The sequence below is a fragment of the Saimiri boliviensis genome, chromosome 8 (assembly GCF_048565385.1).
Source record: "Saimiri boliviensis isolate mSaiBol1 chromosome 8, mSaiBol1.pri, whole genome shotgun sequence".
In the NCBI taxonomy this organism is placed as follows: domain Eukaryota; kingdom Metazoa; phylum Chordata; class Mammalia; order Primates; family Cebidae; genus Saimiri; species Saimiri boliviensis.
In genome coordinates this window covers 55,630,366-55,653,225 of record NC_133456.1, presented here as the reverse complement: position 1 = coordinate 55,653,225, position 22,860 = coordinate 55,630,366, and the positions used below count along the sequence as shown (strand labels likewise).

The following is a 22,860-nucleotide window of genomic DNA, read 5'->3' as shown; positions in this document are numbered from 1 at the left end:
TCAGCAATCTTTGCTGTTCTATAGCATTTGCTGGTGATACCCAGGCAAACAGGGTCTGGAGTGAACCTCCAGCAAACTCCAACAGACCTGAAGAAGATTGGCCTGACTGTTAGAAGGAAAACTAACAAGTGAGAAACAATGACATCAACATCAATAAAAAAGATCACCACTCAGAAAGCCCATCCTAAGGTGACCAACATCAAAGACCAAAGGTAGACAAATTCATGAGGAGAAGAAGGAAAAACCAGCACAAGAAGGCTGAAAATTCCAAAAACCAGAATGCCTCTTCTCCTCCAAAGGATCAGAACTTTGCCAGCAAAAGACTAAAACTGGACAGAGAATGAGTTTGATGAATTGACAGAAGTAGGCTTCAGAGGATGGGTAATAAACTTCGAGCTAAAGGAGCATGTGCTTACTCAGTGCAAGGAAGCTAAGAACCTTGGTAAAAGGTTACAGAAACTGCTAACTAGAATAACCAGTTTCGAGAAGAATGTAAATGACCCAATGGAGCTGAAAAACACAGCATAAGAACTTTGTAAAGCATACACGAATATCAATAGCCAAATTGACCAAGCAGAAGAAATATCAGAGATTGAAGATCAACTTAAAGAAATAAAGTGAGAAAACAAGATTAGAGAACAAAGAATGAAAAGGAATGAACAAAACCTCCTAGAAATACAAGACTATGTTAAGATACCAAACCTACATTTCATTGGTGTTCCTGAAAGTGAGGGGGAATGGAACCAAGTTAGAAAATACACTTCAGGATATATCCAGGAGAACTTCCCCAACCTAGCAACACAGGCCAGCATTCAAATTCAGCAAATAGAGGGAATACCCAAAGATACTCCTTGAGAAGAGCAACTTCAAGACACATAATTATAAGATTCCCCAAGGTTGAAATGAAGATAAAATTGTTAAGGCAGCCAGAGAGAAAGGTTTGGTTACCTACAAAGGAAAGCCCATAAGACTAACAGTGGATCTCTCTGCAGAAACCCTGCAAGCCAGAAAAGAGTGGGGCCGACATTCAACCTTCTTTAAGAAAAGAATTTTCAACCCAGAATGTCATATCCAGCCAAACTAAACTTCGTAAGCTAAGGAGAAATAAAATCCATTACATAGAAGCAAAATGCTGAGGGCTTTTGTCACCATCAGTCCTGCCTTACAAGAGCTCCTGAAAAAAGCACTAACCATGGAAGGAAAAACCAGTACCAGCCACTGCAAAAACATTCAAAAATGTAAAGACGATCAACACTATGAAGAAACTGCATCAACTAATGGGCAGAATAACCAGCTAGCATGATAATGACAGCATCAAATCTACACATAACAATATTAACCTTAAATGTAAACAGGATAAATGCCCCAATTAAAAGACACAGACTGGCAAATTGGATAAAGAGTCAAGACCCATTGGTGTGCTAGGTTCAGGAGACCCATCTCACGTGCAAAGACACACATAGTTTCAAAATAAAGAGATGGAGAAATATTTACCAAGCAAATGGAAAGCAAAAGAAAAAAGAAAAGCAGGGGTTGCAGTCTTAGTCTCTGATAAAACAGACTTTAAATCAATGAGATCAAACGACAAAGAAGGGCGTTACATAATGGTAAAGGGATCAATGCAACAAGAAAAGCTAGCTGTCCTAAATATATATATATGCACCCAATACAGTAGCACTCAGATTCACAAAGCAAGTTCTTAGAGACCTACAAAATGACTTAGACTCCCACACAATAATAGTAGAAGACTTTAACACTACACTGTCAATGTTAGACCAACAATACAGAAAATTAACGAGGATATTCAGGAGTTGAACTCAGCTGTGGACCAAGCAGATCTAATAGACATCTACAGAACTCCCCACCCCAAATCAACAGAATATATATTCTTCTTAGCACTGCATAGCACTTACTCTAAAATTGACCACATAGTTGGAAGTAAAATACTCCTCAGAAAATGCCAAATAATGGAAATCATAACAAAAACTCTCTGACACCACAGTGCAATCAAATTGGAACTCAGGATTAAGAAACTCACTCAAAACTGCACAACTACATAGAAACTGAACAACCTGCTCCTGAATGACTACTGGGTAAATAATGCAATTAAGGCAGAAATAAGTAAGTTTTTTGAAACCAATGAGAACATAGACACAATGTACCAGAATGTCTGGGACACAGCTAAAGCAGTGTTTAGAGGGACATTTATAGAAACTAAATGCCCACAGGAGAAAGTAGGAAAGATCTAAAATCGACACCCTTACATGACAATTAAAAGAACTAGAGAAGCGAGAGCAAACAAATTCAAAAGCTAGCAGAAGACAAGAAATAACTAAGATCAGAGCAGAACTGAAGGAGATAGAGACATGAAAAGCCCTCAAAAAAATTAATAAATCCAGGAGCAGGTTTTTTAAAAAGATTTGTAAAACAGACCAATAGCCAGACTAATAAAGAAGAAAAAGAAAGAATAATCAAATAGACACAATAGAAAATGATAAAGTGAATATCACCATTGATCCCACAGAAATGCAAAGTACCATCAGAGAATACTATACACATCTCTGTTCATTAAACTAGAAAATCTAGAAGAAATGGATAAATTCCTGGACACATACACCCTCCCAAGACTAAACCAGTAAGAAGTTAAATCCCTGAATAGACCAATAACAAGTTCTGAAATTGAGGCAGTATAATAGTATACCTACAAAAAAAAAAAAGAAAAAAAAAAGCCCAGGACCAGACGGATTCATAGCTGAATTTACCAGATGTACAAAGAGGAGCTGGTACCATTCCTTCTAAAAGCATTCCAAGCAATAGAAAAAGAGGGACTCCTCCCTAACTCATTTTATGAGGCCGGAATCATCCTAATACCAAAACTTGGCAGAGGCAACAACAACAACAAAAAATTTCAGGCCAATATCCCTGATGAAAATCGATGCGAAAACCCTCGGTATAATACTGGGAAACTAAATCCAGCAGCACATCAAAAACTTACTCATCACGATCAAGTCAGCTTCATCCCTGGGCTGCAAGGCTGCTTCAACGTATACAAACCAATAAACATAATCCATCACATAAACAGAACCAATGACAAAAACCACATAATTAATAGATACAGAAAAGACCTTTGATAAAATTTAACACTTAAACAAATTTGCAAGAAAAAAACAACCGCATCAAAAAGTGGACAAAGGATATGAACAGTTACTTCTCAGAAGAAGACATTTATGTACCAACAAACATATGAAAAAAGCTGATTATCACTGGTCATTAGAGAAATGCAAATCAAAACCACAGTGAGATACCATCTTACGCCAATTAGAAAGGCGATCATTAAAAAGTCAGGAAACAAAGTTGTTGGAGAGGATGTGGAGAAATAGGAAAGCTTTTACACTGTTGGTGGGAGTGTAAATCAGTTCAACCATTGTTGAAGACAGTGTGTTGATTCCTCAACTGTCTAGAACTAGAAATACCATTTGACCCAGCAATACCATTACTGGGTATATACCCAAAGGATTATAAATCATTCTGCTATAAAGATGCATGCACATGTGTGTTTACTGCAGCACTGTTCACAATAGCAAAGACTTAGAACCAACCCAAAATGCCCATCAGTCATAGACTGGACAAAGAAAATGTGGCATATATATACCGTGGAATACTATGCAGGCATAAAAAGGATGAATTCATATCATTTGCAGGGACATGGATGAATCCGGAAACCATCATTCTCAGCTAACTAACAAAGGAACAGAAAACAAAATACAGCATGTTCTCACTTATAAGTGGGAATTGAACAGTGAGAACACATGGACCCAGGGAAGGGAACATCACACATCAGGGCCTGTCAGGGAGTGGGAGGCTAGGGGAGAAATAGAATTAGGGAGAATTATCTAATGTTGATGATGAGTTGATGGGTGGAGTAAACCACCATGGCACATGTATGCCTATGTAATAAACCTGTGTGTTCTGCACATGTATCCCAGAACTTAATTATAATAAAGAAATAAGAAATAAGTAATGCAAGTAGTGTTTACAGGATTAAATGAGGAATCACTCATCTCAAAAAAAAGTTAATAAGGGATGAATTTATAATTTTAAGAATTCCTGAAAAAGAAATATTGAAAAAGTAACACTATTTCTACATTACCTCTTTCAGAAAATAAGAGGAATAACACTGCAGCTATTTTTATGAAGTTAATATTACCTTGATACCAAAACTAAGCAGAGTACAAAAAAGGCATAGATACAAAAATCTTTACCAAAATATTACTAAGCAGTAATCAGCAATGTAGACTCTTCCCATGACCAAGTAGAAATTGTTTTACGGATGCAAGGTTGGCTCAGTATTCAAATAAATAAGTCAACGTAACCCACTATGTTAACAGGCTAAAGAATTAATGCTTTTAATTGATGCAGAAAAAGCATTTGAAAAATTCAGCACTCTCTTCACATTAAGATTTCTTAGGAAAATAAGAATAAAGGGAAATTTATTTGATTTGATAAAGAGCATCTACATAAAAATCTATGGCCAGCATTATACTTAATGGTGAAAAGATGAAATGCCTTCCCTGCAAGTCTGAAAACAAGCCAAGGATGTCAGCTGTCCCAACCCTTTTTTTTTTTTTCTCGAGGTAATATCTCACTCCTGTTGTCCAGGCTGCAGTACAGTGGTATGAACACAGCTCACTGCAGCCTTGATTCTCTGAGCTCAGGTGATCCTCCCACCTCAGCTTCCTGAGTGGCTGGTACTACCAGTATGTGCCACTATGCCCAGCTAATTTTTTTTTAGTTTTTATATAGACAGGGTGTCTCTATTTTTCCCAGGCTGGTCTTTAACTCCTGGGCTCAAGAAATCTACCCTCCTCAGCCACCCAAAGTGCTGAGTTGTTCCTACACTTATTCAACATCATGCTGAAAGTTCAAATCAGGGTTATGATTCAGGATAAAGAAGTAAAAGCCATACGAATTGGAAAGAAAGAAATGAAACTACTCCTGTTTGCAGATTACATGGTTATCTATGTAAAAAATCATGAGAAATGTACCAGGAAAATTTTATAGTAACTGAGTCAGGCAAGGTTAAAAGATAAAAGTTAAGCGTATAAATAGCAGTTGTATTCTATGTTCATGGATTGGAAGAATCAATATTGTTAAAATGTTTATACTACCGCAAGCAGTCTACACATTCAGTGCTATCCCTATCAATACACAAAGACATTCCTCAGACATATATAAAAAAAATTTCTAAAATTTATATGGAACCACAAAAGACCCAGAATAGCCAAATATATATCCTGAGTAAAAAGAATAAAACTGGAGGGATCATGTTACCTGACTTCAAATTATACTACGGAGCTATAGCAACCAAAATAGCACAGTACTGGCATAAAAGCAGGCACAGACCGATGGAACAGAGTAGAAAACCCAGAAACAAATTCATACATCCAGAGGAACTCATTTTAGACAAAGGTGCCAAGAATACGCATTGGGGAAAGGACAGTCTCTTCAAGAAATGGCACTGGGAAGACTGGATATCTATATGCAGACAGATGAAACTAGCCCTATCTCTCTCCATATACAAAATTCACATCAAAATGGATTAAAGGATTAAATCTAAGACTTTAAACTATGAAACTACTAAAAGAAAAAATTGGGTAAGCTCTCTAGGATATGGGAGTGAGCAAGATTTCTTGAGTAGTACCCCATAACCACAGGCAACCAAAGCAAAATGGACAAATGGGCTCACATCAAGTTAAGCTTCTGCACAGAACAGGAAACCAAGTGAGGAGACAGCCCACAGCATGGGGGAAAATATTTGCAAACTGTCCATCCGACAGGGATTAATAACAAGAATATATAGGGATCCCAAACAACTTTATAGAAAAATCTAGTAATCTGATTGAAAAATGAGAGAAAGATTGAGTAGACATTTCTCACAAGAAGCCTACAGATAGCGGATAGATATTTAAAAAGGTGCTCAACATCACTGATCATCAGAGAAATGCAAATCTAAACTACAATGAGATATCATCTTACCCCACTTAAAATTGGTTTTATCCAAGAGACCGGCAATAACAAATGCTGGTAAGGATATGGAGGAAGGGAAATGCTGTTACACTGTTGGTGGGCATATAGATTAGTACAGCCACTATGGGAAACATTTTTTCCTACACACACACACAGACACACACATACACACACACACACAAATCCCAGACAAACAAACAAAAACTGAAAATAGAGCTATCATGTGATCTAGCAACCCACTGCTAGGTATATACCCCAAAGAAAGGAAATCAGTTTGTTGAAGAGATATCTGCATTCTCATGTTTATTGCTGCACTATTCACGATAGTCATGATTTGGAAACAACCTAAGTGTCCATCAACAGATAAATGGATAAAGAAAATGGAGTTTATATACCCAATGGACTACTTTTCTGCCATAAAAAGGAATGAGATCCAGTCATTTACAACAACATGGATGGAACTGGAGGTCATTATGTTAAGTGAAATAAGCCAGGCACTTAAAGGCACACTTCACATATTCTCACTTATTTGTAAAAGCTAAAAATTAAAACAGTTGAACTCATGAAGATAGAATAGAATGGTGGTTAACAGAGGCTGGGAAGGGTGGTTGGGTCGCAGTAAGGGGGAAGTGGAGATGGTTAATGACTACAAAAAAATAGAAAGAATGAATAAGTAAGATCTGGTATTCAGCTTAGTGTGACTATAGGCAATAATAATGTAATTGCCCATTTAAAAATAACTAAATAAATATAATTGGATTGTTTGTGACACAAAGAATAAATGCTTGAGGGAAATGGTCATTCCATTACCCTGATGGGATCATTACACATTGTATGCCTGTATCCATATCTTCTACATCCCATAAATATATGCACCTACTGCGTACCCACAAAAACTTAAAATTTCATAATAAAAATTAAGTGTATATCTACATACCACCAATGACCACTTGGACACTAAAATCAAAAAGAAATATAATTTAAAGTTGCTCAAAAAAAAAAAAACACAGTTGTCAATCTAACTAAACATATATTGGATCTGAAATGCTAATGGAAGAGGTCAAAGAAGTTCCTTGTAAATGGAAAGGCATACTCTATTCATGGACAGACAGGAAGTCTCAGAATTGATAGAGATGTCAGTCCTCCCCAAATAGATATATAGGTTTAACGTAATTTCTGTCAAAATCTCAGTCTTTTTGTAGATACAGACAAGTTTATTCTAAAATATAAATGGAAAGGCAAGAGAAATAGAATAACTAAAACAATTATGAAAAGAAAGAATGAAGTCATAGTAATTAGTCTGCTTGATAGCAAATGTGCTAATTTACATTATTGTGGCTTTATTATATAGTCAAAATGATAAAGACTGTGTGGTGTTGGTGAAGGAATAGAATCATAATTTAATGGGACAGAAGATAGAACCCAGAAATAGATCCACGAGTGTGCCCAACTAATCTTTGACAAAAGTAATTCAATTTGAAAGCAGTTCGATGGAGGGAAGATAGCCTTTTCAGTAAATGGTCCAGGAGCAAGTGGACAACCAGAGGTATGCAACCTAACCTCAACCTGAACCCCACATTTTATACAAAAAAATTAAGCCCAAATAAATTAGAGACTGAAATGGAAAACATAAAGCAATAAAACCTTTAGGGAAACAAAAAAAAAAAAACAGAAAAATTTCCAAATATAGAGCTAGGCAAAGAGACATCAAAGCAAGATTCCTGAAAAAGAAAAAATGATAAATTCGACACCATCAAAATGAAAATTGTTTTATTTGTGAAAAAGCCTGATAGATGATGAAAGAACAAACTACAGAGAAAATATTTGCAGACCCTACATCTAAAAAAGGACTGGTATGTTAAATATACAAATGACTCTCAAAACTCCGGAGTGAAACAAAAAAGCAAGCCATTCAGTTAGAGTGTGAACTAAAGACAGAGACAGAGGGACAGATGTTTCACTGAAAAGGGTATATACATGGCAGATATGCACATAAAAAAAAAAAAAAAAAAAAAGCTCAGCCCCATTAGCTCTAGGGAAATTGAAATGAAAACCACAATGAGTTGTCATTCACCTATTAAGATGGCTAAAGTAAAAAATGATGACAACACTAAGTGATGGTAAAATTTAAGTGAAACTGGATCTTTTCCATTGCCAGTGGGATTGTCTGGCATTCTAGAAAACGTTTCCTAAGAAACTAAACATGCAGCTCATACCATCTGGCAGTGGTACACAGAGAAGTGAACAATTCACACAAAAGCATGTACATGAATGTTTGTAGCAAATCCGTCCAACTAGCCAAAAACTAGAAATGATCCAGATGTCTTTGAGTGGTTAGACAGGCTGTGATACGTTCATTCCATGGAATACTACTCAGCAACAGAAAGAATTGATTACTGACATATATAACAATCTTGAAGATAATTATGATGAGTGAAAAAGTCAGTCACAAAGTATCACATACAGTGATTCCATTTATATAACATTCTTTTAAAAATTATTTTTATTTTATTTTGAGACAGCATCTCACTCTGTCATCCAGCCTACAGTGCAATGGCACAATCTCTACTCATTGCAACTTTTGCCTCCTGAGCTCAGGTGATCCTCCTACCTCAGGCTCTTGAGTAGCTTGGATCACAGGCGCACACCACCACACCTGGCTAGCCCACCACCATACCTTGCTAATTTTCTTTGTATTTTTTATAGAGATGGCATTTTACCACATTGCACAGGCTGGTCTTGAACTCCTGAGCTCAAGTGATCTGCCTGCTGGTGCCTTCTGAACAAAGTGCTGGAGTTACAAGCAGTACTGCACCCAGCCCTATATAACCTTCTTGAAATGACAAAATTATAGAAATAGAGGACAGATTCATAGTTACCAGGGATTAAGAAAAGGGTTGGGGGGAATGGTTGGAAGGGAACCAGGTAGGACTATACAAGGGCAACCTGAGGGACCCTTGTGCTGATGAAAATGTTTGTGTTTTGACCCTATCAAGTTATCATGGTGTACTATAGTGTTGCAGGATGTTATCATTGATAAGATATAGGTAAAGGGTACATGGAATCTCTCTATTCTTTTAACTGCATGTGAATCTATGTCATTGACATATATAACAATCTTGATGAAAATTATGCTGAGTGAAAAAATGTAATAAAAACACAGTGTTTTTCTTAATCATGCATCGTCTCCTCCCCAGCAATGATCATTGTTACTATCTTACTGTATAGGCATAGTGCAAACTATGGCTTCTAGTGCAAAACTCTCTGGGTTTAGTTCCCAGTTCTGTGATGTCTCAGCAGAGTGTCCTTAGGCAAATTGCTTTACCTTTCTTTTATCAGTTTTCTCATTTTTAATACAGGGAGGAATAATTTTAATGCTAATAATACTTCTCTCATAGTGTTATTGTAAGTATTAAAGTTTAACATGTAAAAGAACAGATTCTGGCAGTCATATGTGTTCACATAAGTAGCATTGGTGGTAGTGATGGTGGTGGTTGTTGTATTACCTTTTGTTATTTTTCTTTTAACACAGTTGCCATGATGTGTATACATTCGCACATTCTGTTTTTCTCTTAAGCCATATTTATTTTAACAATTAATAAAATTGGAATCAAGAATAAAGAAATTTGGCAACCCCTCTGTCCTGCCAACTCCCAAATTTACAACTGAAATGTCGCAGTTCAAAAGAAGTTTTAAGTTACTGCCTAAACTTAATTTTTTAACAAAATTCTTGCTTTCTTGTCTAGTTTTTAGCCAGAACTACTGGTCTGGAGTTGTTTGCCCCACCCACTTAGCTGCATGATATCCTGGGGGTTCAAGCAGAACTTTGTCCGAGCCATTGCTTTGGGAAGCACAAAGGCTGAATGCTTACAGCCATTCTGGTGACATTTCTAACATGATTGAATGGCAGTATCTTTGGGAATGTGTCTCTATACAATCAGATCTGCAAAGCCCCAGTCACCATCTGTTGAAATACTCCATCTGGAATTGAACTATACTCCTTAGAAGGCAGTTGAGTGACGTGTTTAGCCTCTCCATTTCAAGGCTTTGGGTTTTCTAATTCTCCAAAATGAAAAAAATAAAATAAAATAAAACAGAGCCCAGATTCTATTTATGACAAGTAATTTGGGGCTGCCTTCTTTATGTCCAAAGCATAATTTAGGACACTGTGATTAAATGATGTGTATTACCACTTTTGAGTCATTTATGTGAATTAAGGTAGTTTCATACTGTCATGAGAATTCTTGTGTAATATAATGAGTGAAATAGCAGCCCTCTTTGTGAGTTTTACCATCCAAAATTCAAATCAGAGATAAAATAAATTGAAGTTTTCTCTGTGGCAAATGCAAAGACTAAAATAATCTAGACAAGGGTAGATGATATAGGCAGGGAGTATCATTTGTCACTTGTATTTCAAAGATAAAACTGTTATTACTTTTTAAGCTTTGAGTAATTGAATAATCACATATTAGGTAAGTAAAAAGCCTACCCAAGACCTTCCCCAAGCCATTTATAATCTAAACTCAGGCTTTCTTTTGGTTTGGACTTGCTGTTGGAAAGTATCTTTGCTGTGGTTAAGGAGGAAATACTCAAGAGTGTGTAACTCTGTCTTTGAGCTCCTTGCTTTTTTTCTAAACAAATTTCTTATTTTTGTTTCTGGATTGCAGCCATAACACGAAAACAACATCTTGGTTAGACCCTCGGTGCCTGAACAAGCAGCAGAAGCCTCTGGAAGAGTGTGAAGATGATGGTAAGGGGCCAGACAGGCCTTCGGTTAAGTGAATTGGGGGCAGTGTTCACATGTGCAAATTTTAAAGAGTCATAGACAGGTCAGTCGGGTCTTAGATTGAGTTTTTAAAAGGTAATCCAATTTCTGCTAAATGGACTTTCATTTACAAAAGCAGGAGGAAAGTCAGAATTGTTTCAAGAGAGCAATTTGCTTACACATAAAGACAGATGCATACTAATATCTCCATTAGAAGCAGAACAGTCAGAAAGTATTCAAATGAAGATACATCCTCTGTCTTCAGGAAGTTAGAGAAAATTTTAGAAATTCTCTAGGAATACAGAAACCAAAGATGCTCTGGTTACTCACACATTCTCAACCTTAACCCTATCTTATAAAAGTCTTAGGGGAAAGGTTGGGCGTTTTTCTTGAACTCTACATATTTCATAACTCTCTTACTTCCCTAGACTTGGAGGTAGGGGAAACAGATATAGACATGTTTGAGAATCTCTGTGTAGGTTACAGTATACCCACAATATATGATAAGTGTATTCTTTTGAGGCAGAGTTTGAAGTGTTACCTAGAGCACCACTCTTCCTATTAATCTTGGAAATGAACTAACTGGCTGTAAGAGTTTTTGTTGAAAAAGTTCATTTCAAGGCTTTGGGTTTTGTAATTACTTCTCCAAAATGAAAAAAATAAAGTAGAGCTAGTGTATCCCTTTTTCATTACACAGACATCTATATCAAGGTCTATCAGAATTTCTTTTTGATGTGGAAGAATGAAAAGGGAAATGGTTTGCTTTGCTTTGCTACTCATCATTCAGTTCTGGTATGTGAATTGATAGTATAATTATTTAAATATGTATTTTACTGTAAGATAACAGAACTTTACTAATTTGTCCTATAGTGAAAATTGTTGTATATGTAAACTTGAAGATTTTTTGAAAATGCAAGGCAGTTTTTAAAAGTGTAGTACTGTCAAAACCTGTACTTCATGATCCTGCTATTATACATGGTTTGCAGATTACATTAAATGACATAGAATATTGTGTCAGTATTTATCTGAATTACTTCAAATGGAAATGCAAGTCCTTCTAACTTAGAAGACATGACCAGGAATCTTGTTTTATTTTGGTTGCCTTGTTTCATTCCTGAAGAAGGGATGGAACAGGTTCAGTCAGCTCTGGTATTTTGCATGCTTGCGAGAGAATGGACTGTGCTGATTATTTTAGTATTCTGTTGAACATAGGATACTTGTTGAGTATCCCTGATCCCAAAATTCAAGTCTATAATGCTCCAAAATTGGCCAGGCACAGTGTGGCTCACACCTGTAATCCCAGAACTTTGGAATGCTGAGGTGGGAGGATCACTTGAGCCCAGTAGTTCGAGACCAGCCCGGGCAACATGGTGAAACCTTGAGTCTACAAATAATAAAACAAAAATTAGCTGGGCATGTTGGCGTGTGCCTGTGGTCCCAGCTACTTAGGAGGCCGAGGCAGAAGGATCATCTGAGCCCAAGAGGTTGAGGTTACAAAGAACTATGATTGTGCTACTACACTCCAGCCTGGGTAACAGAGAGAGACCCTGTCTTAAAAGAAATGAACAAAAAAACCACATGCTCCAAAATCTAAAACCTTTTGAGTATTGCCATGATGCTCAAAGGAAATTCTCACTGGAGCATTTTGGGGCTTGCGTTTTCGGATTAGGGATGAGGAGCCAGTAAGTATATTACACAAGTATCTCCAAATCCGAAAATATGCAAAATTTGAAACCCTTTTGATTCTGACCATTTTGGATAAGGACTACTCAACCTGCACATAAATAACTAGTTTTCAAAGATCAGAACATAAACCACATTCAACCCAAAAACTTCGTGGAACAATGATTTATTCATTATTTGATGCCCTATGATTTTGAAAGCAATTTAGGCACTTACTACCATAGGGTTTTCAATGTCAATATCCTTTTTGTAATTATTCTGGGAATGTATAAAAATGCCTGTTGATATAATTTTGTAAATCATAGAATACTGCAATAGTTTTTACTGAGAAAAACTCTGTGTAGAGTAAAAGTATTGAGTGGAATTAACATTTTGTTGCCAAATCTAGTAATTTTTAATTCTTAAAATTCTTTTGTGTGAATGTTATTTCCTTTGGAACAATATTGTATTCATATCAAATGCAGTTAGTTTAGTAATTATCTCTTTAATATTAGAATTCTCATGTTCTGTTTCTAGTAGAAATTCTATGTATATCTGTGTGCCTGTACACACAAACAGTATAAACATATAATCAGATTATAAGTATCAGTCTGTATTTTCTGTTACCAGTTAACGCAAAGCTGCCTTATTATTGTGTTTATATTATAACACAAAGCAGAAAAACATATTGTTTGCAAATATTGTCACTGTATTTGTTTCTGTTCTCTGTTAGTGAATGACTCCTTCTGTCATTGCTGTGTCCGATTCAGTTAGCAGCCCTCAACCTTGCCTTTGAACTCCAGGCCAATATTTTAATCCACTTAATTGATAATGTCAGCTTGTTGTCTCAGAGACTTCAGACTCAGTCATATTAAAACCAAACTTACAATCTTTCCCCCCAAATCTGGTCCTCTCTAAATGTTTCCTGTCTCCATTCATGGTAAATTTATGCATACTCAAAATTCCCCCTTGATCTGTCACTTTTCTTCACACCTATTTCTAACTTGTGAACCAGCTGAATTCACTTGGCGTCCTAAATATCCCTGGGATCCATTCACTACTTTTTTCACCACATCTACCATTTTCATCTGGTGTCATGCTCATCTCCCATACAGATTCTTTTCACTCTCCTTTTTATGTTACACTTGGAACAATCTTTTAAAATGTAAATATGATTATGTTATTGCGACAACTTCCACAGGGTCTGCTTAGGAAATGCCAGGTCCATAGCTTGCTTCTCTGAGCCCTGTGTGGTCAGCCTCTCTAAATTTTCTCACACTATTTCTCTGCTTTCTGCTCTTCATCCCTACTAGTCCTCATTGAGTTCCTGCCTCATGTCAGTTAAATGTACATATTTCTCTCTTAGGATACTCTTATATTTCACAATAGTTATTGAATACTTTCTATATGTCAGGTGCATCCTAGGTATTTCAAATGTGTCAATGATATAACAGACATTAAACTTTGCATATCCTTGAGGTTGTACTTCAGGGAATTTTTCCTTCACTTTGCCCCCAAAGATATGATTAAGTCACTCATGTAGCTTACTCTATTGAGAACTTATCATGGTTTTATTTTTCGTTTTATTTGTGTGAGCTTTAGATTTGTCCCCTGTTCTGGAAAACTAGAGGGGTATGTGTGTGTGTGTGTGTGTGTGTGTGTGTGTGTGTGTGTGTGTGTTTGAGCTGGAGTCTCTCCTGTGTTATGCAGGCTGGAATGCAGTGGCACTATCTCAGCTCACTGGCACCTCTGCCTCCCCATTCAAGCAATTCTCCTACCTCAGACTCTCAAGTAGCTGTGATCACAGGCAAGCGCCACCATGCCTGACTAATTTTTTTGTATTTTTAGTAGAGTTGAGGTTTCACCATCTTGGCCAGGCTGGTCTGGAACTCCTGACCTCAGGTGATCCAGCCACCTTGGCCTCCCAAAAGGCTGGAATTAGAGGTGTGAGCCACTGCACCTGGACCCTGATTGTGTTCATTTTGACATGTCTGTCACCTAGCACAGTGGCACATCATAGGTCTTCATAAGTAACTACTGAAGAAGTGAACAAATGCTCCCAAAGACATTAAATAATATCCAAATAGGCATTTTCACAAATGACTTTGTGTAAATCAGATTCTCCTTTTAAGAAAAGGTGCCAGTCAAAACTTACTGTTGGCAGTGGGATCATTTTCAAATCAAGAGTTTACAAGCTGTGTAGGCCCATGTTGGTTATTTAGGTCATTCATTCATTGATTGGTTCATTCATTCATTCATTCATTCATTCATCAAGAAATATTTAGTACATAGCATGTGCAGAAAGCTACACTGGGCACTGAGCCTATGGTGGTGGTGAAAACAGGCTTCATCCCTATGTTTGTGAAGCTTATAGGAGCCACTTGTCCTGTAGCTGGGGAAATACTATGTATGAAATGATTTTTGTGTGCTCTCCTGTGTTTTCTTCTCAGTAATAATAAAAATCTTTTACTGATAGCAAGAGGAGGTCAAGAATGGAAAGGATTTTGACTTGTTTTGCTCACTGAAATTTTTGAAGACATTTTAAGTCTAATATTTATGAGCTGCTCGACTTAGAGTGTGTGTGCGTGTGTACATGTGTGTGCATGTGTGCATGTGTGTGTGTTCACAAAACCAGTAAAATGCTTTTTCCCAACACTCCTTCAGGGAAGCTTTCAAGACTTGCTGCTTTGATATATTTCATCTTGACGTAATTCATCTTTCTAGCTCCTTTTTGAAAGACATCAAACTTAGCTCATTATACAGTCTGCATTCTCAATTTGACCTCACCTTCCATTTTTCAAGCAGCACTGTTAGTTGTAAGTTAAATAATGCTATAATTGTGAGTATAATTGCCTTGCTGATTAGAGGATTATTGAAGGATTAAAAGAACTGATATTGAAAGGTCTAACAGCTTTGTTTACTCTCAATAAGGTCTGTAATAAATGACTTCCCACTTAAGAACATTGAAACCACAAAGGTATTTGTCATCTTTTACAACCAATCAAATCCTATTTTGACATGCAAGAAAATGAGCCATATAATTGTTTTGCCAATATCAGCTCTTCCCGTTTTATAATTTACACTGAGGTTGTGAGTTCACTAGCCAAGCCAGTGAAATAAGCCACAATGCAGGTAAGGATGAAATAGAGTGATGTGTTTGCTGCTGTTTTCCTGAGGAGATTTCCTGTCTTGGTGCTGGTGTCTGAATTTTGCTTTCTCTCTTTTCTGTCTCATCCCTGCTATTCCTTTGGAGAAGAAGGGGTACACACCGAGGAGCTGGACAGTGAACTAGGTAAACCTTCCCCGCCTGCTGCTGCTGCATGACACATGCATGACATGGCCTGCATGGTTTTCTCCCAGTGAATTGCTTAATCCCTCTGTTTCTTTAGTTTGCACTCCTCCAATTATGATTTTCTTTCTAGCTTGTCCAGGAAAGGTCAGTCTTACAACCTCCATGTCTGACTGCAGGCATCACGCAGAGTTGTAATACATTATGTTGACAAAGAAAATGTCCGAGTGAACTGAGATTAGAATGAGAGTTAGCAAATTGGGGATAGGTAGTCTTGTAAATTGAGGATTGGGAAAGAGCCAAAGAGATGCTCCCTGTGTTCCTTGAACTTTCGTGTAACCTGTCTCAGTCTTATTTCTTTATTGGTTTAGTGTGGATGGTTATTTGAGTAATACAAAAATGCCAAGCAGAACAAACAAAAATCCATGAGACTAATTTAAGGAGCATTATAGGAGCACTTGCAATAAAAGAAGGTCACTGAGGAATTGAATAGTTAAGTCTTAGGATCATGTTGTTATTACATCACAGACCGCATGTTGTTGACCTTGCCATTATAGTGAGTGGTTGTTTATATAGTGATGTAGCATCTATATGTACTGTTTTTCTTAGAGTTGTGTCAGTGTAAATCAAGTCTTCACTACTCTAGGTATTGTTCTTTAGGAATAATTTATATTAGCAAAGATGCCAAATTCTTGTTTCTTTGCTGTTAGAATAAATTGAATTATGTTCTCTATTAAGTTCAGTGCTTTATATTCAATCTTGAACAATATTAAAATTAGTTTGCATTCCATCTCATATATTTGCTGATGGATAGATAGGAAAGTATAAATTTCAGCTAAATTGCAGATGAAAGCCTCAACTGATGGAAGATTCTTTAGCAATCGAAGATTGTTTAAGTAGAAGATTGTTTAACATCAATACGAGTGGAACTGTACTAATATTATTGAATCTGCCTGGCATTTTTGAGATTGCCTCAAGACCTGAAAATATAAATCTATTTAATACATTGCTTTCATTGGGTTTCTTTATTTTTGTTACATACATAATCAGTCATGGTTGGCTAGAATTATGATAGAATAGATCCAAGATCTGTTTTTCTTAATGTTTGTAACATATCTGGTTGTCATTGATACATATGACAATAGTCGATAATTGTGATCTGTTTTTAGAGATGTTTAACAAGTTGTCTTTGTGGTCGTTGTGAGAGGAACGACTCGAAGTTCACCCTGAGTAATATAACAATATGAAACCAATTTGATTGAAAAAAGAATTTGTCAATACAATGATATTAGATGAAATAATTGAAAGAGACAGAACTAGGTTTTCCAGACACAAAATGAATGTCTTAATCATTTGTTCAGCCAATTTCAACCACTCTTGCTACCATTGTGAGAGATCACTCTGCTGTCGGCTGGCAGCCAGTGGAGATAGCACAGCTGTGTACAGGGGCATAACCTTATTTGCTTCTCCGGAAATTTGAATTTGAAATTTTCTAGGAACGAAGTTTCTGCATTTTACCCACATGTAACTGTGATATCGTGGAACTTTCTTATGCTGTTAAAGACTCTAAACATTAGTTCCGTTGGCTTTCTCTGGGTTCAGATCAAGCTGCCTGGCTCCCCCATTTACTGGCTATGCAACCTTAGACAACCTATTCACTTTCTTTTAGCTTCCTTTTTCTTATCCATAAAGAGGGACCAAAAGAGGAGCTCCCATGGTGCTTATGAGGTGACTTAATGAGAGCATGTTTTAGTATTTGTCCCTGTGATCAGCACATGCTGCTGGCTATTTGCAGTTTTGTTATTTATTACCTAATTCTCTCTTCTTGACTTTTCAATACTTCCTTATGGTGCTTTTTTCCATTAACACAGCATAAGGGAGAAATGTGTTCTATACCATAGAAATGGCCCAAATGCGTTCTTGTAGGTAGGGTAGAGATAAAACCTTTGATTTTTGTCTGCACATACTCACTTTGTAAAGAGTAGCACACGTGCACACACCCTGTTTTCTATTGCATTCACTCCAGATTCTGTTGACAAGCTCACTGCTCATTTTCTTAATAAGAGGGTCCTAATTTCAAACAATAGCAACTGTCAGGTTTTCAGTGAACAATGCAATTCCAGATGTGACAAGGAAACCCTCTTTGTAATCTGCCTCTGAGAGGCGTGGGCGGTTGGCGTGGGTGTTGGACACAGATCATTTGATTATAGAGTTGTCATTTCTGAACTCTGTTGTTTGAGCTGGGTCAGTTGATCCATTATGTACTTTGGTTTGCAGAATTGATCACGTCCTCCACAGACATCTCCCCAGAATTAAAAAGCACCTGCAGAACCTGCTTTAGGAATTTTAGGGTATTCATGTGGTGAAACCAACTACAGGAGATAGAGCCAAGAAAATAAACGCTCCTCCCAACCAAAACTAAGTCACAGTTTTGAAATGTATCTTTGATTCTGGACATGATTTTCAATCTATACACAGACAAATCTCTTTTGAAAAGAACTTAGAAACTTTAAGGGCTCAATATTTGCTCTGTGTAGACAAAATAGTGCAGCATGAGGTTTTCAGAGGCAGGAGTAGCAAGTACACAGGTCACAGATATCTGTCTTAACTCCTTTTGTGCTTTCCTGGAACAGCTGCCATTTCTTGGGCACTTTCTATGTGCCAGGAACCATGCTAAGTGTTTAGAAGTATGCTCATTTAATCCACCATTGACTTTTGAGGCAAACCCAGAAGAAAGATGTGGTTCAGAGATATTAAGTGAGTAGCCCAAGGCCACAGAGAGTAGTAGAGATAAATGAAAGAACTAAGGGTCAGTCTTATATCTGGGAAATACCAAAAGGGTCTCAGCCACCTCAAATCTCTGTGTTAGGTTGTGCAGTCTGATTTGCTCTGACTGTCGTTAGTCATAGGAGATTGCTTTTCTAAGTCTTTAGAGTGTTTGCTTAAAAAATTATAGTGTCATTATTTTCTGGAATTAAATATTTTATGCCTTCTTCAGTTTTTTAGAACAAAATGGCAACTTCTGGGACAAACGTCTTCCTATTTAAAATCAATGACCCATTTCTATTTTAAGCATTAGGAGACTAATTTCTATGATTAAGTTAATCACTACATTGGAAGTGAGAAACTGTCTTTTCAATTTCTGAAGTTTGCTCATCTGTTCAAAAGATGTGTTTAAACTGACAAATGTCCAGAGATGCCAGTTGACTGGCCCCATTTTTTCAACTCTAGAATATTAAGTTGTTGACTAGGCACCAGGAAAGAAGTCACAGGTACCTTCTTTTCTAGTACTCTCCTCAGACCTCCATCAAAGCACATACCAGGAGGCTGAATTTTCTGCTTAGATGATGTGTTTGCAATTTATCTTTGTGTCCCTGGTGCCAGCACACCCTGAGGCAAACAGTAGACATTCAACAAATGTTTGTCAAATTAATAATTGAGTAACTTGAATGCTTATTATTTCCCGTTTTATCTAAAGATAATCAGGCCACATATTTCAGGTTGCACATTTTGAAAAGAGATGTTATTTCTCTAAAACTTAATGTGATCCCCTCATACCCACCCACCATTCTGCCCTATACAAAATGCATGACTGTGCAACAATTTGCATTTTTTTAATCTTTGAGTTCTCAACTCCTTGGAAATATTTTCCTGGTTCGTTTTCATTTAAATGGTAATTTCCAGCTTTGTAAGGGGAAAGCATTTCCCAGGCATTTAATTTGCATCGGTCCGCAAGACTCGGTATATAAAAATGCCAAGTTATATCAACATCTGCAAATTGGACCTGTCTTGCATTTTAGCAGCTTATGTCTCCTACAAGTCAAAGACTTCTTTAAAACCTGCTAAATGTTTTTTTCTTTTTAATTTAGAAGAAAAAGGGGGGGAAACCTGTCTCTTTGTTTGCAAACAAGTAACATGTGGAGCAAAAACCATGAAATTAATGTCTCTTGATGTGCAGCCAAATCTGAACAAAACATAAACTTTGAGTAATTAGTCTGTGTGTGTTTACGTGCATGTGCATGCCTCCACCTCAGTCTGGAACTGTGTGTGGCATATGTAAGCCTTCTGCCCTGATGACATGATCATTGTTTAAATTAGAGACCGCATGATTCCTTCAATTAAACAAAAATCTATTTCAAATATTTTAAGTTTGTAGTATTCTATCCAAGTTGGTCTTAATAGCTACTTCTAGGACTAATTATTCACTTTAGAGTGTGGTATTACATAAGTTTGCCTTGACTATATATATCAGGTTAGCTTTAAAATTAATTTGAATAATTGTTGCTCTGCCTGAAAGGATTGTTTAATGACAAAAAAAAAAAAAAAAAAAAAAAGAAACCCACAAACTAGTTGCTTCTTGCACCAAGTAAAATAACACAGTACAATGGGCCTTTCCACCACAGATTCTTGTTCAATCAGACCTATTACCTCTTTAATAGAGTTTTGGCCTTTGCTATGAAACCTTAGGAAGTTCTGTAGAGCATGACTGAATTTTCAGAAAGGCATATACATCTCCCAGTGCCACGTTACCACCACATTAAAGGAATAAAATTGTCTACCTTAGATAGTGAGTTCTCAGCCATCAGGAGCTCTGTTACTGCTTTCATAGGTAAGTGCTGGGAAAGATGGACAACCCCAAAGATAGCAATTGAGTGATAGATGTGTGCAGTTCAAAAATGCAACTCCATTTTTATTAGGAACAAGGAGAAAATAAGATGCAGATTTTATTTTATTTCAAGGAGAGCAAAGCAGCACCGTTGTATTAGAAATGAAAAGAAACATTAATTTTCATCCATTTTTCCTTGTGTAATAAGATGACCTAGAAACAAAATGAGAAAACCGTAAACATTTAAGATAGGAACTAGGCATTCAAAGCAAGTTTAACCTATATTTTCATTAAAATCTAATTTAATAGTGATTTAGAAAAAAGGCATCTGGGACTATATTTTATTAAGTTTTATTGTCTTTCATAAAATATCAATAGATAAAGAATTGCTCTTCATATAGAAAAAGACACCGATAAAATAATATACTTTTTCTGTTGTTGGGATATACAATTTTAATTGGATATAAAGCATTCTTATGAGTCTTTCTCTTTTTGCCTAACTCAATTGTTGAAGATACCCAGGCTCTTCAAGAATATGCTCTTCTTGCTCTAAATGTTCTTCTGTTTTTCAGAACTGCCTGCTGGTTGGGAAAAGATCGAAGACCCCGTCTATGGTATCTACTATGTAGAGTAAGTGCCCATTCACAATCCACACGTTAGTTTATACCTCTCTGTAATTATGTGCATTTGTGTTAAATACACCTTGCCGTTATTAAAAGGTACAAACCAAATAACAACATTAATTTTGTGATGAAAATATGTATGCATATTTTAATGAATGGGAAAATATTCAGTAAATCTGAAAATAGCAAATCTTATTATTAAATTCACATGGGCAGGATTCATGGCTTTTGTTTACCACTGCCTCACAAAGGCCCAACATGGTCCTGACATATGGCAGGTACTTAATGAGTATTAGTTGAATGAATGAATGAGAAAAGCAAGGATTCAGTAGACCAAATGAAGAGGGATTATTTATCTTCACGAGGAGTATCTGATTTGTCTACTTTTTGCTCTGCCCAGATCTGAACTCCTTAGCAGTTACTTCTTTATTCATTCATACATTCTAAAAGGTTCAGGCAAATCTTAATAATTTATGAAATGTTGCCAGGATTGAGGAGGAAATGGAAAACCAGGCTAAGCTGCAGACCTTGTGTGTTTATTTCTCTCTTGCCTGAGGCTCTTATTTCCCATTTTTAAAAGTCTAAAACCTTGTGACTTTTTTATTGTGTGCCTTATTCTAGCATTGGGCTCCCACTTTTTCCTTTGATCGGAACTATTGATTAATAGGATGATACTAAAAGAAACCCAAAGGTTAGGACATTGAAAAAAAAATAAAGCTTTATATTATATAGTTTCCTCTTAGAAAGATGAGAGGTAACTAATAAAAGTTCCTTCAAAAAAAGCAAATGCCATATAAATGTAGAAATATAATTCTACCAACCACACTGAAGATGTAACTGTCATGTTTTCTTTTCCTTATCCTGCTGGTGATGAAAAGTCATTTGTGTAATACTCTGGTGATGTGAACATAAGATGCAAAAAGTAACAGGCCATAAAATAAATGTCCAGCATCTTATTGTAAAAATCATGAGTTCAATATAGCAAGTATCCTTGGCCAATACTAACTTTTACCTCCACTTTGCCTAAAAAGAGGGATTGGCAATAAGGGGCATCAGAGAGGCAAACTTGGCTGTTTCTCTGACCCTCTGATAATAAATTTCTTTTGTGTGCCCCCAAAATCATCTTTCTCACAGATAATACTGTGGGGTTTTTGCTATTTGAAGCTCATTTTGAATTGTCCCCCTCAAGTATTTTATGCATTAAGAGAGAGCGGAACAGATGACAAAAGCTTTGATGGGTGAAGATACTAGTTTGAGGGGCAAGTTGTTATCTTACCATACAGTTCTCCGTGTATCTTTTCAGATTCATGTGCCTGTTAATGGTAGACTATTTCCTAGAATGAAATTGCTACAAGAATTAGGAAATAAACATGTAAGCCTTTAATAAAAATTAAGAGCAGTCAATCTATCCATTCTGTTTGATAAGCCTGCTTAAAAAAGTAAGGCCTAGCTTTTTATAAAACTTGGAGTACTAAATAATCACAATAGCATGCTCCCAAACGTCTAATAAACTGTTATTTTGAGTTAAGTAATATAAGGCTGGGCGTGGTGGCTCATGCCTATAATCCCAGCATTTTGGGAGGCCAAGGCAGGTGCATCACTTGAGGTTAGGAGTTTAAGACCAGCCTGGCCTACATGGTGAAACCCTGTCTCTACTGAAAATAAATAAATTAGCCAGTTATGGTGACACATGCCTGTAATCCCAGCTACTCAGGAGGCTGATACAGGGGAATCACTTGAACCCGGGAGACGGAGGTTGCAGTGAGCCAAGATGGTACCATTGCACTCCAGCCTGGGTAACGGAGAGAGATTCTGTCTCAAAAAACAAAGAAGTAAAGAAAGAAAAATATATGCGTATATGTATATGCTTGTGTTATGTTTGTGTTGT

The 22,860-nt window shown here is 36.7% G+C and overlaps 1 protein-coding gene across 22 annotated transcripts in view; it reads left to right on the top strand.

Moving 5' to 3' along the window:
- The window catches only part of MAGI1 (membrane associated guanylate kinase, WW and PDZ domain containing 1), a 680,038-nt gene that overhangs the window by 567,913 nt on the left and 89,265 nt on the right, over positions 1-22,860 (top strand). For 12 of the 22 annotated variants that reach the window (XM_039477259.2, XM_074404517.1, XM_074404508.1 and 9 more), the window contains exons 6-8: positions 10,695-10,777; positions 15,711-15,746; positions 20,922-20,979. In XM_039477259.2, coding sequence (XP_039333193.1) covers positions 10,695-10,777; positions 15,711-15,746; positions 20,922-20,979 — 177 coding nt within the window. Of the gene's footprint in view, positions 1-10,694; positions 10,778-15,707; positions 15,747-20,921; positions 20,980-22,860 lie in introns of all 22 variants that reach the window. The other 10 variants (XM_074404507.1, XM_074404512.1, XM_074404514.1 and 7 more) reach the window with 2 other exon arrangements.